This window comes from Phaseolus vulgaris, chromosome 8, assembly GCF_000499845.2.
Source record: "Phaseolus vulgaris cultivar G19833 chromosome 8, P. vulgaris v2.0, whole genome shotgun sequence".
NCBI lineage: Eukaryota > Viridiplantae > Streptophyta > Magnoliopsida > Fabales > Fabaceae > Phaseolus > Phaseolus vulgaris.
In genome coordinates, this window is record NC_023752.2 from 60,739,259 (window position 1) to 60,756,984 (window position 17,726).

Below are 17,726 nucleotides of genomic sequence, written 5' to 3' on the forward strand. Positions count from 1 at the left end.
TCCGAATTATGTAATTTGAAATATATTCAGATTATGTAATCCATAATATATCCATATTATGTAATTTATAGGTTTTTCTTAAATTTAGAAAATACTTCCAGATTTTATAAATATAAAAGAACACTTTCGGATCCAAAAAAAATTCTGAATTATGTATGAGGTGACACAAGAAGAATAAAAGGGTGTTTTTAGATTTAGTATGGAGTGATACAAAAAGATATGAAGGTGCAGTAAGAAGGAAGAAGCAGTCTCTAATATTTTAAACCATGAAAATGAGGGCAATTGCTTCCTACACCCAATTCTAATGAAAAAGACGAAAATGTTCTTAATGTATTATTTTTTTATTATGAATTTTTTTATCCGAAATTGGCTTTTGATTTTTGTTTCCGGATTTTTATGTCCGGAGCACAAAAAGCTCTTCTGGATCTATTATTTTCAATTTTGGATTTTCATATCTAGAATAAAGAATATTTTCGAAATTTTAAAAATGTGTTGGGTGCAGGTTCAAAAATGTTGGGTGGAGGAAGAATTTGCCGAAAATGAGAAAGGGACAAACCCCTTAAAGCCCAATATGGATAAGGTGAGTGATGAGCACAAAGCAGGGCAACAGAAAAATGGTACAAGGCTTTTTCTTCCTACACTGCGATTATTACTAATTGTACTCCAACTCTAATTGCACCGCGCGAAAATAGAAAAAATCTCGTTTTAAAAGATATTATATATGTTTTCAAAAACTTGTTTTGGAAATTATATTGTAAAATAATTGTTTTTGTTTTCAATATTAAAGTTAGAGTTAGATTGTATCAATTATCATAAAAAAACTATGCTGATAAAAAAATAAAAATAAAAAATAAAAAATCATAAAAAAACTAAATAAAATATATGCTTTAATTAGTAACTATATTACAACAATGAAGGAGGAAAGGAGGTTTGGTCTAAACGGTGAAGATAAGTCCTTCGCAAATGTGATAAATTGAAATTAGTTTAATCTAATACATGAAAGGAAACAAAATAGATAAAGAAGAGTTAAGAAAAAGCACTTGACATAAATGATTGGAGGCAAAAAAGCGGTGAAGAAGCACGTTTGCAGAAGCACGTTTGCAGAAGCAGCCACCATTGCGGCATTGCTGATACATGTCTGCATCATCGTCATAACACGTGACAACAGCGTCAACGCTCCGATCCCGCGAAAGCAGCCTCTTACATCAGTCAAGTCAAATTGATCCATCCAAACAAACCCCAATAATTGGAACTTTTTCTCTCTTTCGTTCTTTCACAACACAACAATCTCTCTGTTAGTTAGTTTCACACCTTCGCCATGTCTTGGTTCCGACACCTCTCCTCCAAAACGCGCCGTTTCACTTCTCTCTCCCGGTTCAGCACCTCCACAAGCCCGGTTCACCATGCCGGTCTCGGGCCCACCAAGGCCCACGAGAAGCCCCGTGTGGTCGTGCTGGGCTCTGGCTGGGCTGGCTGCCGCCTCATGAAGGGCCTGGATCCTAAAATCTACGACATCGTTTGCGTGTCACCGCGCAACCACATGGTGTTCACGCCTCTCTTGGCTTCCACGTGCGTCGGAACGCTCGAGTTCAGAACTGTTGCCGAACCCATCGCCAGGATCCAACCCGCCATTTCCCGGGAACCTGGCTCTTTCTTCTTCCTCGCCAATTGTACTTCCATTGATGCTGTCAACCATGTCGTATGTTATCTACTTCTCTCCGTTCAATTCCACGGTCTCTGTTCCAGTTAAATGTCATTAAATTAAGCGTGATTTGGTTTGTTACTTGATCATGGATATCTGTGGAGTGTGGACAACTTGCATCATATCACTTTTCTTGATTTGCATACGTTTCTATAACTTTTAGCATGTTGAGATTCTTTATATGTGACTATGTATTCAGGGGTTTAGCACTGCCTTAAGGTGAACAAAATGGCATCATACTAGTATTAGTTGAAATATTGGTACTGAGAATGTGTCTTAATTTGGGAGAATTACTAGTATTACTTGAAATATTGGTACTCACGATGTGGTTTAATTGGGGAGAATCTGGCAAAATGGTTTTGAAGGTGCAATGTGAGTCTGTAACTGAAGGAACGAAGACACTAGATCCCTGGAAGTTTGCAATCTCATATGATAAGCTGGTAATTGCATTAGGAGCACAACCTACCACTTTTGGAATTCATGGAGTCTATGAGCATGCAATTTTTCTTCGTGAAGTTTACCATGCACAGGAAATTCGTCGGAAGTTGCTTCTGAACTTAATGATGTCTGATGTTCCAGGTTTACAACAATTTTTATATTTTAGCTTAATATAAAGTCACATGAAAATAAGGGTTATTATACATCACTTATGCAATCTGTATTTGATTTGGATGCAGGGATTGGAGAAGAGGAAAAAAGGAGGCTGTTACACTGTGTGGTTGTGGGAGGCGGTCCCACTGGAGTTGAATTCAGCGGTGAACTTAGTGATTTTATCGTAAGAGATGTCCGTGAGAGATATTCTCATGTGAAGGATTACATCCACGTTACTTTAATTGAGGTGTGCTTAGTAGAGTTAGATATGTGATTCAACCAAATAGACTAGATTTTTGGTATGACCTATCGCAACAGAACTCTTGCTTATCACAACTAACCTGTTGCTCTTTCCATTGTATATCACTGTCTTACAAATTACAATAATTGCCAACATAATGGTTAGAAACACCATTGTCACTTTTCTTCATGCCAAAATTTTCTTTTAAGGTAATTTAATTTTTAACCAATTTATTCATGCCATTTTAGGCCAATGAGATCCTGTCTTCCTTTGATGTCCGACTCAGGCAATATGCCACCAATCAATTGACAAAGGTGAGCTATATGTCAAAAGGAGCTTCTGTTCTGTTTGTTCAATCTTTTCCTGCTGATTTCGAACTTCTGAATGTCATATAAAAAGAAACGAAGAACAACTAAACCCAGCTTTCCATTTAAAGAAATGTGTAGTCTATTAGTAATTACTATGGTATTAATTAATTATCAAAATATGAAATATAATCACGACATAATGCTTCTAACAGAGGTATTTGGAATCATATAAGTATGATGGAAACTGATTGATAGGCTAGTTTTTAAAATCAGTATTAGTTTTATATCTCCTCATATTGAAGTTTCTATCAGTCAGGAGTCCGACTAGTCCGTGGCATTGTGAAAGATGTCGAGGAGAGGAAGATTATCCTAAATGACGGAACTGAGGTACCATATGGGTTGCTCGTATGGTCGACTGGAGTTGGTCCATCAGCTTTTATTCAGTCTTTGGATTTCCCTAAATCTCCTGGTGGAAGGTTGTTCTTTCTTACTCAGCATAGTTGCCCTTATTTTCTTTCCACTGACAGCTGTTTCAAATTTACAAATTGGGAGCTGGTATATGAATAGATATGATGTGTCTTATCATGATAGCAGGGTTACTTTTGTCCAAAGATATCACTCATTGTACGCATGTATTTATTTTTAAGGAGACTGAATTAGGCATAGACCAAAACAAATCTTAAGTCAATGAATAACATCTCACGAAGTTTTCAATTTCAAGGTTGCATTTGAAAGTTCATTTCAGGCATTTCATTCTCACAAGGTTTCATATAGATCATTTTTTTTTTGTAATATGTAGTTTTCAAATATAAGAAAATATAAATAATTTTATTACCCACATATCTTTTAGTCTTCCAAACTTTGGCATGAAAATCGTTATGTAAAATACATATACATCAATGGTTGGATTCGGCAGGTAGTAGTTATACGGTGTAAAGAATGTTAAAGCTGAGGTATAAATCGATACGTATACGTAGTTATATTTTACTGTTTTATTCATTTGTCCACCATAAGCTATCGTTAGATGTATCAGGTTTTCCTCGTGTTTGACACACGTTTGATGTGCCATGTCTTCTGTTCTCACGTTTCTTTTATTTCATGATAACTATAACTATAGATTAGTGTATTTTCATAAAGCAAATTGTTGAAGTTTCTTATTCACAGGATTGGCACTGATGAATGGCTTCGTGTTCCTACAGTAGATGATATCTTCTCAATAGGTGACTGCAGTGGATTTGTAGAAAGTACTGGAAAACAACCACTACCGGCTTTAGCCCAAGTACGTGACATTGGATTCATTAGTTTCTCTCTGCACACAAATTAATTTCTTAAATTCCTGCAATTTGTAGTTCTGATTTTGCACTAAGGTCTTTGTTCCTGACAGATTTCATTCTGAATGTCTTACTGCTGTATTTACTCTGTTATTGGTTCATGAGTGAATTGATGTTGTATTTTTCACATGTGCCTGAAAGCTTATTCTTACCAATCTAATGCGTTGCCGTTTGGATTGAACCGCAGGTGGCAGAAAGGCAAGGTAAATATTTAGCAATCTTACTAAACAAAATAGGTAAAGCAAATGGAGGCCGTGCAAACAGTGCAAAGGACTTAGACTTTGGGGAACATTTTGTTTACAAGCACCTTGGAAGCATGGCATCTATAGGGAGTTACAAGGCTCTAGTGGACCTCAGACAGAGCAAGGTGATTATCACTCCTAAGCTTTTACAGGTGCTTTATAAACTCATGGTTTGATTCATTCACGTAATGTCCTACAGGAGGACAAAGGGTTATCTATGGCAGGTTTTGTCAGTTGGTTTATTTGGCGCTCAGCATACCTAACTCGTGTTATCAGCTGGAGGAACAGATTCTATGTAGCCATCAACTGGGCTACTACTTTTGTGTTTGGCCGAGATATAAGCAGAATATGAAAACTTTTTAAGGTAAATACTCTCTTCGTGTAATTTTTGTTAAGACTTAGAAATGTTAATAGGCCTTACAATACTTCGATTTTGTTGGTTGCTTTGCAGACTAATAGTAAAACTGTAAGATGAAGTGTATTTAATTGGATCATTTTTTAGCAGCATGTTTCAAAAGCCAGTAATATCTCAGGAGATGAATTTCTACGCAGAAGATCATGGAACTTTACTATTTCATGATATTGTTTACACGTTCAATTTGTTTAAAACAGATTAAACATGAAGGGGAATGCAATAGATTAATTTTTTCCTGTCTATGGTCTTTTATTTTCTTTCTAGTAGTTATGATTCAATTTGCAGCACCAGGAACATTATTGGCAGTAATAAACCAAAATTAATGTTTAGACGATTCCCAAATTGTGCATGATCACATTTGACAATAATAATAATAATAATAATAATAATAATATATACTCCCTTTGTAAATGCAGTGATATAAATGAAATTCAATGTAATTTGTACCCAACAAATTACTTAAAAAAAAGGCTCTTCCAGAATCACCACAATCTACCTAAATGGCATGCTATCACATGATTTACGTATTTATCATATAAGCTTGATTTTTACTCAATGTTATTTATTTATTTTACTCAATTTAATCTATTAATAAAAAATGTAATTAAATTTCTTAATTTTCAAAAGCATAACAATGTGATTATTATTTTTATTTAATTAACTATATAATCGTTAATAAAATGTTTTCATCTAATCAACAATAAAATCGTTAACGACTAATTATTAATAACTTTAATATACACATAATAGTATATTATAATAAACACTTATAAAGCTAATAACATTAATTTTAGTGCAAAAAATATATTTTCAAAAGTTAAGAGACATGATTGAAGCTTCAAAAGGTCATGACTTAATTGCTTGATTGAATATTTTATTAATAAACAAACTAAATTGAATAAAAACAAATAAATAATAAAATCAACAGGTAATTAAGCCTATTATAGCTTATACAAACGATAGTTACTTAAGCGTAATTTCTTTGATATATATTTTAAACTGCTTAGTGTCTTGTTCTTTACTCATTCATGTTTGACATTGTTACAGTTTCTAGACTCCATCTTATCCATACATTACTATAACAAATATAGTTTAGGGGTCTTCCACTTCAACAAAGTAATGCAGCAAAATTTGCCTTATCCTACCATTCAATTTTGCTTAATTAACTTTTTGGTATTTTAATTGGAAACCAAAACTAAAACAGCCTATTTTTTTGGGAACAAAAGCTTGATTAAATCTTAAACTTTTAACGCAGTATATGGAAGTTATTTGAGCTGATGATAAAAAGATATCACAATGAAAACAAGTTGGAGTATTTAAACTGTGCACAAACTATTAACTGAGTTTTTCCTTCAGCAGTTACTTAGTCCTTTCAATACAGAAAGTTTATGTACCAGGATAAACATCTCTGAAACCTTACAACATGATATTCCTAAGATATACGTATACCAACCTCTCACTTCACAGTGCAATGTCAGGTCCAGTTACATTTTATGACAGTTCAAAATATGCCATATGCCTCCACCAAAGGCACTAACTAAGACGACATCAATTCTGGCACACCATTATCACGTATAGAATTTGTCATCTTTTTGCTAATCAAATCCTTCAACTCGATCTCTCCAGGAAACCTTCCCTCCTTCAGTTTAGAGAAAACCTTCAAGGGCAGAAGAGTTTTAAGGAATGAGTAAAATTTCAAAAAGCATTGAAGATGCCATATACTACAGTACCTTCCATCTAAGTAATTCTAGAGTCAGAAGAGGCAAGGTGAATCAAAAGATCGTTCAGATAAGAACTCTTTAAACAGAAAAAATGATAAGTTTATTTCCAATTAACTTAAAGTTCGACCCTGTTTGGATATATACTAGAAGTGCTTAGTTCTCTACTGAAATTTTATGAAGTTTATTTCAGTAGACAAGCTCCTCTTAAAACACTTATAGTTTTATATCCAAACAAGCTCTTAGTCCATTTCTTAGGAACAGCAAAAATAAACTTTTTACTAATTCCCACAAATTATATGCAAAAAAACACTGAATTTAAGAAACCAAATAATCAAAATGATGTTACAAAGCCAAAATGCCAAATACTAAAGGAGTTGAATGTTGAATGCAAGGTGGGGGAATCGTTCTCCCCCAATCACCCAAAAAGGCATGTAGATATATAACTGTGATCTTAAAGCAGATGCCAAATACTAAAGGAGTTGAATGTTGAATGCAAGGTGGGGAATCGTTCTCCCCCAATCACCCAAAAAGGCATGTAGATATATAACTGTGATCTTAAAGCAGAGGTTCCAAACTACAAAAATTCATATAAAAATGTCAATGGACCACATTGGATTTATTTGGCTCAAGGTAACAAAGATGTGCTACATTTTAGCTTGAATGGAGGATACGTCCCAATTCCCCATACTCCACCCACTTTTTCACAATATCTTTCTGCAGATCTTAAACTAGTTTTAGTCTGTTAAATGCGATAAAATTCAATAAATTCAACGATGAAATATAACCTTAGCAGAAAATGTGATGTGATAACTGATAAGAATACAACTAACACAGCCAAAGATAATTATGCTGCTTAACATATTATATGACAGTAGCTAAAATTTCTCTAAGTGAGCCCAGAGTTAACCAGAGAAACCCAGTGAAGTGGTAAAATGTTGATCAAACAACTCATGTGAGACATCTACCCAATTGATTACACGTGCTAACACAGTCACAAAGCACAACAAAACTTGCATTTACCGAAGAGAAAGATCACGAGCTCAACTGGCAACGAAACGTGTACTAACAAATATAAGAAAAATAAAAAAGATGGAGGAAAGGCACCAACCAGTTCACCATTGAAGTAAATTTCAAATGCTCCAGAGCTCTGTAAGAATGACTGTAAGGCATTCCCAAGAAGCCATGTACTAGCAACGGTTCCAAATTTATTAGAACGCAAGTTGAAATACCAAGGAGGAGGTGCAGCAAAACCCAACACTGGAAATATATGTTCCCCAGCAACAACCACTCCTATAACACCAATCTGAACAACTGGAACCAATTTGCTTAGCAGACGCTTTGGAAGCGATGGTGGATAATTAGAAAGAATAACCTCAGTTCCAGGAAAAGCAATCTCCAACATATTCTTCATTGTCACTGCATTTCCCCTACACACAACCAACACAACCATCCATTTACAACAAATTCCCCATCCTAAACAACACTACCATGTGCATGCAAATTGCAATGAACCAACTTGTTTAAGAATACATTTTCGTAAGGTAACAAAGATGCTTTGATGAAAGGAAAGAAAAATAGAGGGGTCATAAAACACAGACAACAATGCATTTTTTTTGTTTGGTAGACAGAAAATAGAAAAAAATAGGAAAGAAAAATTAACGTTTAGAAACAAAAATTCAAAATTATCTTTCCTTCTATTTTCTACTCAATTTAAACTTCAAACTTTTCTCTTCTTTTCATTTTCTTTCAACCGTACCAAAAGAAAGGGTTAAGAAACACAAAACAATAAGATAAAGCAATGATCTGGAACAATATTTCCCTCATTCCGCGGCTAACCACTGATACATGATAATATAAACCCTAAACCAAAAACCTAAAGTCACAAATAATCTTTCTAGGTCAATTCCCCCATAATCTCAAAAACCTTTCCTTTTTTGTAACTCTTCTCTCTATATAAAAGAACATCAAGGTTAAAAAACAGCAACACCATAATACTAATAACAAGTACTTGTAAGAGCAAGAAGAGCAGAAATTGATGTTGACAGTGTTGCCGAGACCCGCATTTGCAATACTGCTGGTGGTTTTCTGAGAAAGCAAGAAGAGAAGAGACACGTTAATGGGACATTGAAATAATGATAAAGATGGGATTTTTCTGAAAAAAATTACCTCGGGGGGGAACTCTATTGTTACAGGCTGGTAATGGTGGTGGGGCGGGTGGTGATGGAGATGGGGTGGATGATGGTGGTGGTGGGGCGGATGGTGGTGGTGGGGCGGATGGTGATGGTGGTGCGGTGGGTGGTGATGGTGGTGGGGTGGATGGTGGTGGTGGTGGTGGTGATGAGGCGGTGGTGGTGGTGAAGTGAAGAGGGAAAAGAGGTCAGAGCAGAAAAGAAAGAGAGGTAGACCGAACAAGAGAAGCTGAGCACGATCCATAGGCAGTGGCAGTGAAGTTGAAGATGGAAGGTGGAATTGGAATTGGAATGGAAAAATGAAGATGAAGTGATACTGAGAACAAAAGTGTGTGGTGTGGTGTGGTGTTCCACTGTGGCAGCAGATACAAATCACACACTCGAAACTTTACTTCACTGTTTAATTTCCGTTTTCATTTTTTTAAACATCAAAATGTTATTACACTTCAATATTTTTCTTTTTACTTAATTTCTTTACTTTTTATTTCCCATTTATGAATTCTTTTAAATATTTTATCATACGTTTGGTTAATTTTTATATATTTTATCAATTCCTTATATGTTAAAAAAAAAATATTAGTTTAGAATGAAAATGTGATATCTATCCTAATTAACTATGACAATGTGGGACGGACCATGCAATAGTCCTAACAATTGTGGGACGAATGTAGTCTCTTGATTCAATTAGATCTACCCACATTGTAGGTCAATAATAAATAAAAAAAATAATTATTGTATTTTTTTATAATAAAAATTATACTTCACTTATACATTATTATTATTGTAGTGTGACTTTTATTTTATTTTAAAAATATTTAGATTTAATGTAAAAAATGTTTTATTTTAATGATCTAAGTTAATATTAAAAATAAGAGTGAATTTAGTAAAATTTTACATTTAAATTTATTAATTAAAAAATAATATAAAAAAAATTTCATTAAAATATTTTGTAGATTGATAAAATGATTTCATACAATTACATAAAATATATGTAAAATAAAATTTTAATTACTTTTAATAAGTCTCCTATAATGCTTTCATACAAATTAATACACGATGAGAATATAGGGGGGTCGGGCAGCCCATACACATCTAACTATAGCAAAATGTTCTCTTTCCACCAAATGGCTATTTCAAGTAACAAGTAATGATGTTATCAATCATTCGATTACACAACTTTCCTTAACGTAATATTATTGCATCAATTTTTCAAACTCTTATCACATCAAGATTTCAAGCTCTGCTCAACACTAGTCCTAATGCCAAGTTGTTGTTTTGGTGAGAAACAATGATCAAAATAGCTTGAAGGGGAAGGACCTTGGAGTTTTCTGGTTTCCTAGCCAGTGTTGCATGTGGACTCCAATGGCATCTAAGTACAAGCTGCTGCTCCCATGAAAACCCACCACCTTGCCCTCTGTAGTGGTTGAGGTGAAGAATTTCCCAGCTTCTTCACCAAATGGACCATACTTCCCACGACTGGTGTTCAAAGTCAGTGATTTTATGATTATATGCTGCTGATCATCCTTGGTGATTGACCCGTAATAACCAGATATGCAAGTCAGTACCTCATGTGGATGCTCCAGTTGTATCTGAAATCACAATAATCAAAGCTTGATTATGTTTAAGAATGTTCATGTGATGGCCATTTTGCATTTGTACTTTGTAGCATTTGACACTCGAATTATTTTGTAATTGCACACGATTCCTACAATTTGATAAGGGGTTGAATTTTAAAATATTGGTTTAAGGAAGTAAGAAAGACAGTGAAATGTGCTTAAATTAAGAAAGTGGATGCTCATAATCATACCCTATGCATGGTGTCTCCTCCATTACCACCATGTCTTGCAGACCACACAGATTGCCTGTTTCGGTCGTACTCTATTTGGATAGAACATATGCCTTCTGATGCTTTTGTCAAATAGATCTGCTTAATCCCAGAAAAGACTCCATCATCCCAGGGTCTACCTCCATCTCCACCCCATGGCCCTGGTCCACATGGAGCTGGTTCTTTAATCACACCACAAAAAACCTAGCAAAGGTATGAGCAAAGTGAATAGCATAATCCATAAAAGGAGATTGACCATTTTTTTTAAATATGCCTTCAATATCTTCTGAGTTCTAAAAATTGTTGTCAAAAAAGGGTCATACCTCTTCAGCTGCTGATGAGTTAGCAAGTACTAGTTTGCTAGGCCATTGAGAATTGCCTATATCTCCAATGCTTGTTTCTCTGGGGTTGATTTCCTTGGGAGGGGTTGCCACAGGCACTATCACTTTCCCTTCTACAGCATGTACTCCAAAAGCATCTAGGAACAAACCTTTTCTCCCATGAATGCCAACAATTTTTTCTTCTTTCACTCTTGTGGTGAAATAGTTTCCTTGTTCATCCCCATAAGGTCCATACTTTCCCTTATTGGTGTGGAAAGTTAGTGATCTTATAAAAACAGGCCCCATGTACATCAAGGGATCACAGTAGCCAGATACATGTGTCAGGACTTCATAAGGAAAATCAAAGACTATCTGCAAAATGATGTTGCAAAGATTATAAATTAATCTGATTTTCCCTGTTTATTAAGTAGAGTAAGCTAAATTTGCCTTTTTGTTCTTTGTTCACCTTTTCAGTTTTAAATCCTCCTGCTCCACCTTGCTTGGATCCCCATATGGGCACCCCGTGATAATCATACAAAACTCTAATCCATACAATTCCAACGTTGCGTGACAAGTTGATTTGCCTGATTCCTGTGTAGCTTCCATCATCAAATACATGTCCACCAATGCCACCCCAAGGTCCATATGTGACCACACCTCCAACCTTTGGGATTGACCCTTCCACATGAGCCATCTGAAAGAAGATAGAATAAAAAATTCATTGGAGCAATTTTAGAATTAGTAAGGAAAGTTAAGGAACACTTTAAATGACAAAGAGGTCGCCAATGCAGGCTCTCTTACCTTTTCTTTCTGTTCAGTATTATTGGATTCTTGGACAAAAGAAATCTTCTTGGCCACATTGTTTGCTAAAGGCTTATTGACATAATCTTTTTGTTTCAGAGCAAGAACAATATCGTAGTGTTCATTCAGAGTTCCTTGTATCACAGAATAACCAGAATTCTCAGAAAAGTAAGTAATGGGGCTCTGGGAATGAGCCAAAGGCTTCGATGGATTTGGTTGTTTCAGGGACTTCAGATAGACTCCAATGGCATCTATGTACCAACCACACCTGCCATGGAACCCAACAATTTTTGCCCCAGTCAATGGGACTGAAAAGTATGTCCCTTGTTCTACACCAAATGGTCCATAAGTTTTCTTGTTACTCTCAAAACTCAGTGACCGGACTAAGTTTGGCCCCAATTGATTGAAGCTGCCACAGTATCCATGGATTTTAGTTAGGATCTCTTTTGGATAATCAAACTTCACCTGCAACAGTCATTAGTAGTTAGTTTTATATGCTCAAATTTAATTAATACCAACTTCTAACTAGGAACTTAACATGCTATTACTCTTTTTATAACTAGAAATAAGAACTGCAAGTATAGATCATTAGATTACATTTGAATGGTCAAGACATAGAGAAAAATACACACCAATTTTTTAACTAGTTAGGTGACCTATAACTGGTTTCTATGTATAGAAGTGTCATTCAAGTATAGACCAATAACTAGTTTTTATTTCTCACTAAGAAAAAAGCTTTCACCCCCTTAATCTCTCTTTCTAATGTATCATATTCTATAGTGCCAATATGGAACCTTTACCTTGTCAGTTTTGCGGCCTCCACTACCACCATGCTTCTCTGACCAAATAGAGCTTCCTTTCTTATCATATTCAATCTGGATGGAGTCAATGCCTGCCCCATGAACTATTACCAATTGCCTTACTCCTGAGTATACCCCATCATCCCAAGGAGACCCTCCATTGCCTCCCCATGGTCCAACTGACTGAGGTTTCTTTATGGAATCCTCAAAACTCTGCACCCACAACATCATGCAAAGTGTTAAAAAGAGGGTAAAAACATGGTTTCTATGCATTTAGTCCTATTTAACATAAACATCTATGAATTTAGTCATATGTAATGTAGCATAAGTAGTTGTATGCATGTACTACCATCTTCTACTTGAGGGATAATAATGTTAGACTTTGGACTAAGAAAACTGCTAGTGTTAATGTGGGTTTCAGTTAGGAGGAGGCAAGGAGGAATTTATGGGGGAAGTGGTTGAGTTTGTGAGCAGGGGACTTTGTGTAGAAGAATAATATAGATGAGGAACTATGTAGATAGAGCTAGTTTGAGTTGCACTATGGAGGGGAAGGATTTAAAGGCAGGGAATCAACTTCCCCACATATATCAGTCCCTTGTTTTTATTACACAAAGTTCCATGCACTTTTATGGTCTAAGGAGCAATCATCTTATTTCCCATATTTTGTACAAAATTATTGAGAAAAGGGAAAGGAACATATCGTCTTATACTAAATTCGAGTTTTGGAATTTAGTCAGAAGCACTTAGACTTTTATTAGTGGTTTGGTGCCATGAGTGGTACAGATTTCTTTGAATATGATTTCTAATGATCATTTCATATTCTACACCATCTTATATTTTATTGTTTAACCCTTTTATGGTCTTTGTATTAAAATTTTACACCATGCTTACTCATAATGTGCTTCTTATAAACAATTTGAGGAAGAATCTAATACTCTTTTGTGGATGCTTGCTCATGCCACACTTTTTATTCTACCAATCTTTTTCCCAGATTGAATTTTGTCGCTCCAATCATTAATTTATAAAGCATCTTTGAATGATAATCTGTTACTTAAAGTTATTGATGAACATGAAAAGACTACAATTATTGGCTTTATAATTTATTTATTATATCTTCTTGTTAGAAATTTTCAACAGGACAACTTTCAAATCTTTGTTCTGGGAATCATCACAAATTCATGTATTGTAACCAAATGGGGTTCTCAAACGGTATCATAATGTGAACAGATTCTCTTACGTCAAATTGCAGTTTTTGTTATTTTCTCATTTTCCTCCTTAACCAAACTCTGCAATAAATCTGAACAGTATGTGATTGCATGCCTTGAAACATGAGAATAGAAGCTCTAAAGCATAGATGGTTTGCATTGCTTCATATTTATTTGGTGTTTTGCTTCTATTTTCATTTAGAAAATACTATATTTATATAAATCCTTTCCTTTTCTTTTTATATGAACTTTTTTTCGGTTTTTAAGTGATTGGCTCAAAAATCCTTTTTTTTCTGCACTGTACTGTTAGTTACTGTTAATTATCTGTGTCACATAAACATGATCTTACCAACAAGATTCCTTTGACTATACGACGTAAAGTGTCTGAGGAAACTCAAAAGAAATCAAAATTTCTCGTAATGAGCATTTTCTTGAGTGTTAAGAGGCTAATCTTTCATCACCTTGGTTATGCTTATCTCAAATGTAACTAAAAAATTCATGTTTAGTCTAGAATAGTTGTCATTGATGTAATATACTGCTTCTAATCTAAATTATCCTGATTTTTTTTTAAAACCATTTATTGAATAGGGCTATTGAAGGAACCTAGTTGTTCATTCCAATCCTTGTTGGAGTCTTGACAAATGTCTTGAAATTTAAGGCAGTTATACTCAATGATAAACCTTTAGAAAAAATATTAGCGTGTAGATGATTTATTTAAAAAATTTAGAAAATATAGTTGTTTCAATTGAATTTTCTAATTTGTAGAATTTCTTTCAATATAGTTGCATTTGCAATCTAGTATGACAGAAATATCAACTGCATCAGTTTTCATTTCTCCTCAAATTCCCAGTCTCTTTTTTATCTTACATGTTTTCATGAAGAAACTGAAGATCATCTTCACTTGTGACCCTTTATTCGCATTCCACGACACTCTAAAACTGCAGTAGTATCAGCTACCTAATCCGTGGAAGCTTCTTAAAATTGGGTTGCAATTTGCATTTGAATTGAAAGAATACAAGTACAAATAATAATCTTAGCCTAATGGTGGATATGAAAGGATCTGTTTTTTGGTTTAAGCATATAAATTGACACGTGGTGTCAATTGATCTTGTCCCTTTATTTTGTTCATGTAGATACATCAAAAGATTCATTTACATCAAGAGTAATTAAAACAACATGGCAGATTTACATATTTCTGAATCCATTGATTCTCTTTCACGTCTATTTGCTCTACCAATAATCCCTACAAGAACAATGACCATCTTTAAAATGGTGTAAACAATTTGAATCGCTTAAATATATTTCACACCCATATGCCAACGATATGTATTTAGCTGTGTCATGGCAGTCCTTACACACTCTCAAATTCTTTACTATCCGTAAAATTTGAGGTCTGTGATGAGAATCTATCAAAGCAAACGCAATCGCAAGCTTTTCACTATGTACACTGTTAATGTCTTCCTTCTCCTCTTCCTCAATGCAAAGCCCATTGTCAGAAATATGTGCCTTAACATTTACATGTACCCGTTTTAGCCAAGAATGTAGCTTGTCCAAATATGGTTTTGACTGATCACCAACAACAAAAGTATGGACCATGTTATTCATTTCAATCCAGCTTTGCCCAACAGGAATCTTTTCTTTCTCCAGCTTTGTCATTTTTGGAGCTTCCCAATACTTCCCACATAAAGAATATGCCTGTGAAAGTAAATGCTGAGTTATTATATTTTCAGGATCCAACTCAAGCAGACGTTCTCCTGCAAAGATTGCCATTCCGAAATTCCTGTGAATTCTACAGGCAGTCAGAAAGGCAGTCCATACAGAAATATTAGGCTCAATGGGCATGTTCAGAATAAACTCCTGTGCTTCGGCAAGCTTACCCGAACGACCGAGCAAATAGACCATGGCGGAATAATGTTCCAGATCAAGTATAATCTTAAAGTCTTCACTCATGTTGGAGAAAGCATGTTTTCCCTCATCCACCATTCCAGCATGACTATAAGCTGATATAATACTTGCAAGAGTAACTCTATTTGGATGGAGTCTATCATCCTTGTTCATCTGATCAAAAAGATCGAGTGCAGACTCTGAAGAGCCGTGTAAAACATAACCTGAAAGCAGAGAGTTCCAACTGATGATATCTTTTGGGGATAATCCATCAAATACTTTCCTGGAGTACATTATATTTCCTGACTTGGCATAATTATCAATGAATGTATTTGATACATATAGTTCAGACACTAAATTTCTACGTATTGCACAACAATGAATTTCTTTCACTTTCTTAGCAGCCACTAAGTTTGCACAGGCAGGAAGGATAGTAAGCACTGTAACTAAGTTGGGAGCCATGTTGGAAAACTGCATCCGCCGAAATATCTGTAATGCCTTTTCCTTTTGTCTACTCTGCAAGAAACCAGAAATTAAAGAATTCCATGATGCTACATTTGGTTTAATATTCCCATCTTTCTCAATTCTTTGAAAAAGATCCAATGCCTCATCCTCTGCACCATTCTGCATAAATCCTGTAATCATCACATTCCATGTGACAACATTAGGTGGCGAATCAGACTCCTGCATTTTCATAAATAACTCGTGAGCTTTGCCACAGAAACCAGCTTGGCAATACCCTCCAATAATTGAGTTCCAAGAATATACATCTCTCTTTAACATCACATCAAAAATGCGTTGAGCAGCTTCCAGATTGCCACCTTTGGCATACATGTCAATCAGTGAATTACCAATTAGCATATCATCAACCAAACTTGTCTTAACAGCAATAGAATGGACTTCAGATCCCATACTTAGTGATTTTACTGACGCACATGCCGAGACTGCACTAGCAATTGTAATACTGTTGGGCTCAACCCCCACTATAAACATCTCCCTCAACAAATCAAAAGCATCGTTTATCCTTCCCTTTTGAGTAAACCCAGAAATCAAAGAAGTCCAAGTATATACATCTGGAGTAATCCCAAAACTCTCCATCATCCTCATTAAATCTATTGCAATCTCGCTCTGCCCACACTGACTATAACTGGCAATCAAAATGTTCCAAGTTACCAATCCAGGGTCAATTCCTTCCCCCTGCATTGCATCAAAATACTTCCGAGCTTCTTCAATCTCACCCTTCTGACAATATCCAGTTATTATCACATTCCAAGAAACATAGTTCCTCTCCTCCATTCTCCTAAAAAGCTTCTCTGCATAAGTCATCTCCCCACACTTAGCATACACAGCTAGAATTGAATTGATCACACGCAAAGAAGAGCACCTTCCTCTACGAATCACCATCGAATGGATCAACCTCCCAGCTTCAAAAGCCCTGCACTTTCCGCAAGCTTTCAAAATCTTTGGTAGCAAAAAATCATCAGGCAAAACCCCATGTTGCATCATATTATAAAAAAGCTCCACAACTTCATCCCACTTAAGGTCTCTGGAGCAAGCACCAATCATAGCAGACCAAGTGAACAAATTCCTCTCATGCATTTCATCAAACACTTTCCGTGCTTCCTCCAAGAGCCCACATTTAGCATACATGCTGACCAACTTGGTCTCCACAAAAGGGTTCACCTTTCTCACCAACCCAACTCTAGCATGCAACTCCCTACCCACCCATATGCAGTCTCTGTCAATACAAGCCTGAAGCAAGTTAATGAAGGTAATGGGTCTCACCTTGGACCCTTGTTGGGCCAAAGAGTCAAGAATTCCCACAGCCTCACTCAGGTGACCATTGACACATAGTTCATTCAACTGGGTATCTATCAATTTTGGGTGTGACAAATTGGTCATGGAGACACTGTTGGAGTTTGCAAGGACCCTTGTTGAGCCCTGCCACTCCAATTGGGTGGCACTGTGAGAAGGTATTAACAGAGAAGGCCATGGTTTACTGTGTAGAATAATAAGGTTCTTCTCCATGCTCTTTTCTGTTTTCCAAGCTTTCCAAATGCCCTTATCTCCTTTGTGTTTCACACAAATATGTGGAGATGAATTTACCAGATAACATTAGATAAGATATATGTTTGTTTTTGCTTTATAATA

General features: G+C 35.5%; 3 protein-coding genes across 5 annotated transcripts; 1 reads left to right on the forward strand and 2 right to left on the reverse strand.

The window, feature by feature from the left end:
* The first annotated feature begins 975 nt into the window (after positions 1-975).
* On the forward strand, positions 976-5,070 carry LOC137825672 (internal alternative NAD(P)H-ubiquinone oxidoreductase A1, mitochondrial-like). 2 transcript variants are annotated; one of them, XM_068631403.1, is made up of 9 exons: positions 976-1,699; positions 2,068-2,281; positions 2,380-2,540; positions 2,783-2,848; positions 3,155-3,318; positions 4,007-4,121; positions 4,361-4,540; positions 4,615-4,779; positions 4,867-5,070. In XM_068631403.1, the coding sequence occupies exons 1-8, from the start codon at positions 1,319-1,321 to the stop codon at positions 4,765-4,767; spliced, it is 1,434 nt and encodes a 477-aa protein (XP_068487504.1). In that variant the 5' UTR covers positions 976-1,318; the 3' UTR covers positions 4,768-4,779; positions 4,867-5,070. The 2 variants fall into 2 exon arrangements, with proteins under 2 accessions (XP_068487504.1, XP_068487505.1); XM_068631404.1 differs by having other exon boundaries at positions 982-1,699; positions 4,921-5,070.
* Positions 5,071-6,121: 1,051 nt separating this feature from the next.
* On the reverse strand, positions 6,122-9,161 carry LOC137824360 (selT-like protein). The gene is made up of 4 exons (XM_068629989.1): positions 8,718-9,161; positions 8,560-8,636; positions 7,660-7,978; positions 6,122-6,487 (listed from the first exon to the last, which is right to left on the reverse strand). Exons 1-4 carry the CDS (start codon positions 8,982-8,984, stop codon positions 6,368-6,370), a joined length of 783 nt encoding a protein of 260 aa, XP_068486090.1. The 5' UTR covers positions 8,985-9,161; the 3' UTR covers positions 6,122-6,367.
* Positions 9,162-9,837: 676 nt separating this feature from the next.
* On the reverse strand, positions 9,838-17,664 carry LOC137823719 (jacalin-related lectin 3-like). 2 transcript variants are annotated; one of them, XM_068628957.1, is made up of 8 exons: positions 15,717-17,664; positions 13,815-13,829; positions 12,487-12,699; positions 11,687-12,151; positions 11,352-11,579; positions 10,889-11,257; positions 10,548-10,769; positions 9,838-10,329 (listed from the first exon to the last, which is right to left on the reverse strand). In XM_068628957.1, exons 1-8 carry the CDS (start codon positions 17,601-17,603, stop codon positions 10,033-10,035), a joined length of 3,696 nt encoding a protein of 1,231 aa, XP_068485058.1. In that variant the 5' UTR covers positions 17,604-17,664; the 3' UTR covers positions 9,838-10,032. The 2 variants fall into 2 exon arrangements, with proteins under 2 accessions (XP_068485058.1, XP_068485057.1); XM_068628956.1 differs by lacking the exons at positions 13,815-13,829; positions 15,717-17,664 and adding an exon at positions 12,836-13,032.
* Between the last annotated feature and the right edge of the window lie 62 nt (positions 17,665-17,726).

Excerpts from the sequence above, each read along its gene's own strand:
- LOC137825672 (XM_068631403.1), top strand. The coding sequence starts at position 1,319 with ATGTCTTGGTTCCGACACCTCTCCTCCAAAACGCGCCGTTTCACTTCT. Across the intron at positions 1,700-2,067 it reads TTGATGCTGTCAACCATGTC|GTGCAATGTGAGTCTGTAAC; the intron begins GTATGTTATCTA and ends ATGGTTTTGAAG. Across the intron at positions 3,319-4,006 it reads CCTAAATCTCCTGGTGGAAG|GATTGGCACTGATGAATGGC; the intron begins GTTGTTCTTTCT and ends TCTTATTCACAG.
- LOC137824360 (XM_068629989.1), bottom strand. The coding sequence starts at position 8,984 with ATGGATCGTGCTCAGCTTCTCTTGTTCGGTCTACCTCTCTTTCTTTTC. Across the intron at positions 8,637-8,717 it reads CAATAGAGTTCCCCCCCGAG|AAAACCACCAGCAGTATTGC; the intron begins GTAATTTTTTTC and ends TTGCTTTCTCAG. Across the intron at positions 7,979-8,559 it reads TGCTCTTCTTGCTCTTACAA|GGGAAATGCAGTGACAATGA; the intron begins GTACTTGTTATT and ends GGTTGTGTGTAG.
- LOC137823719 (XM_068628957.1), bottom strand. The coding sequence starts at position 17,603 with ATGGAGAAGAACCTTATTATTCTACACAGTAAACCATGGCCTTCTCTG. Across the intron at positions 11,580-11,686 it reads ATACTGAACAGAAAGAAAAG|ATGGCTCATGTGGAAGGGTC; the intron begins GTAAGAGAGCCT and ends ATCTTCTTTCAG. Across the intron at positions 10,330-10,547 it reads GAGGAGACACCATGCATAGG|ATACAACTGGAGCATCCACA; the intron begins GTATGATTATGA and ends TTGTGATTTCAG.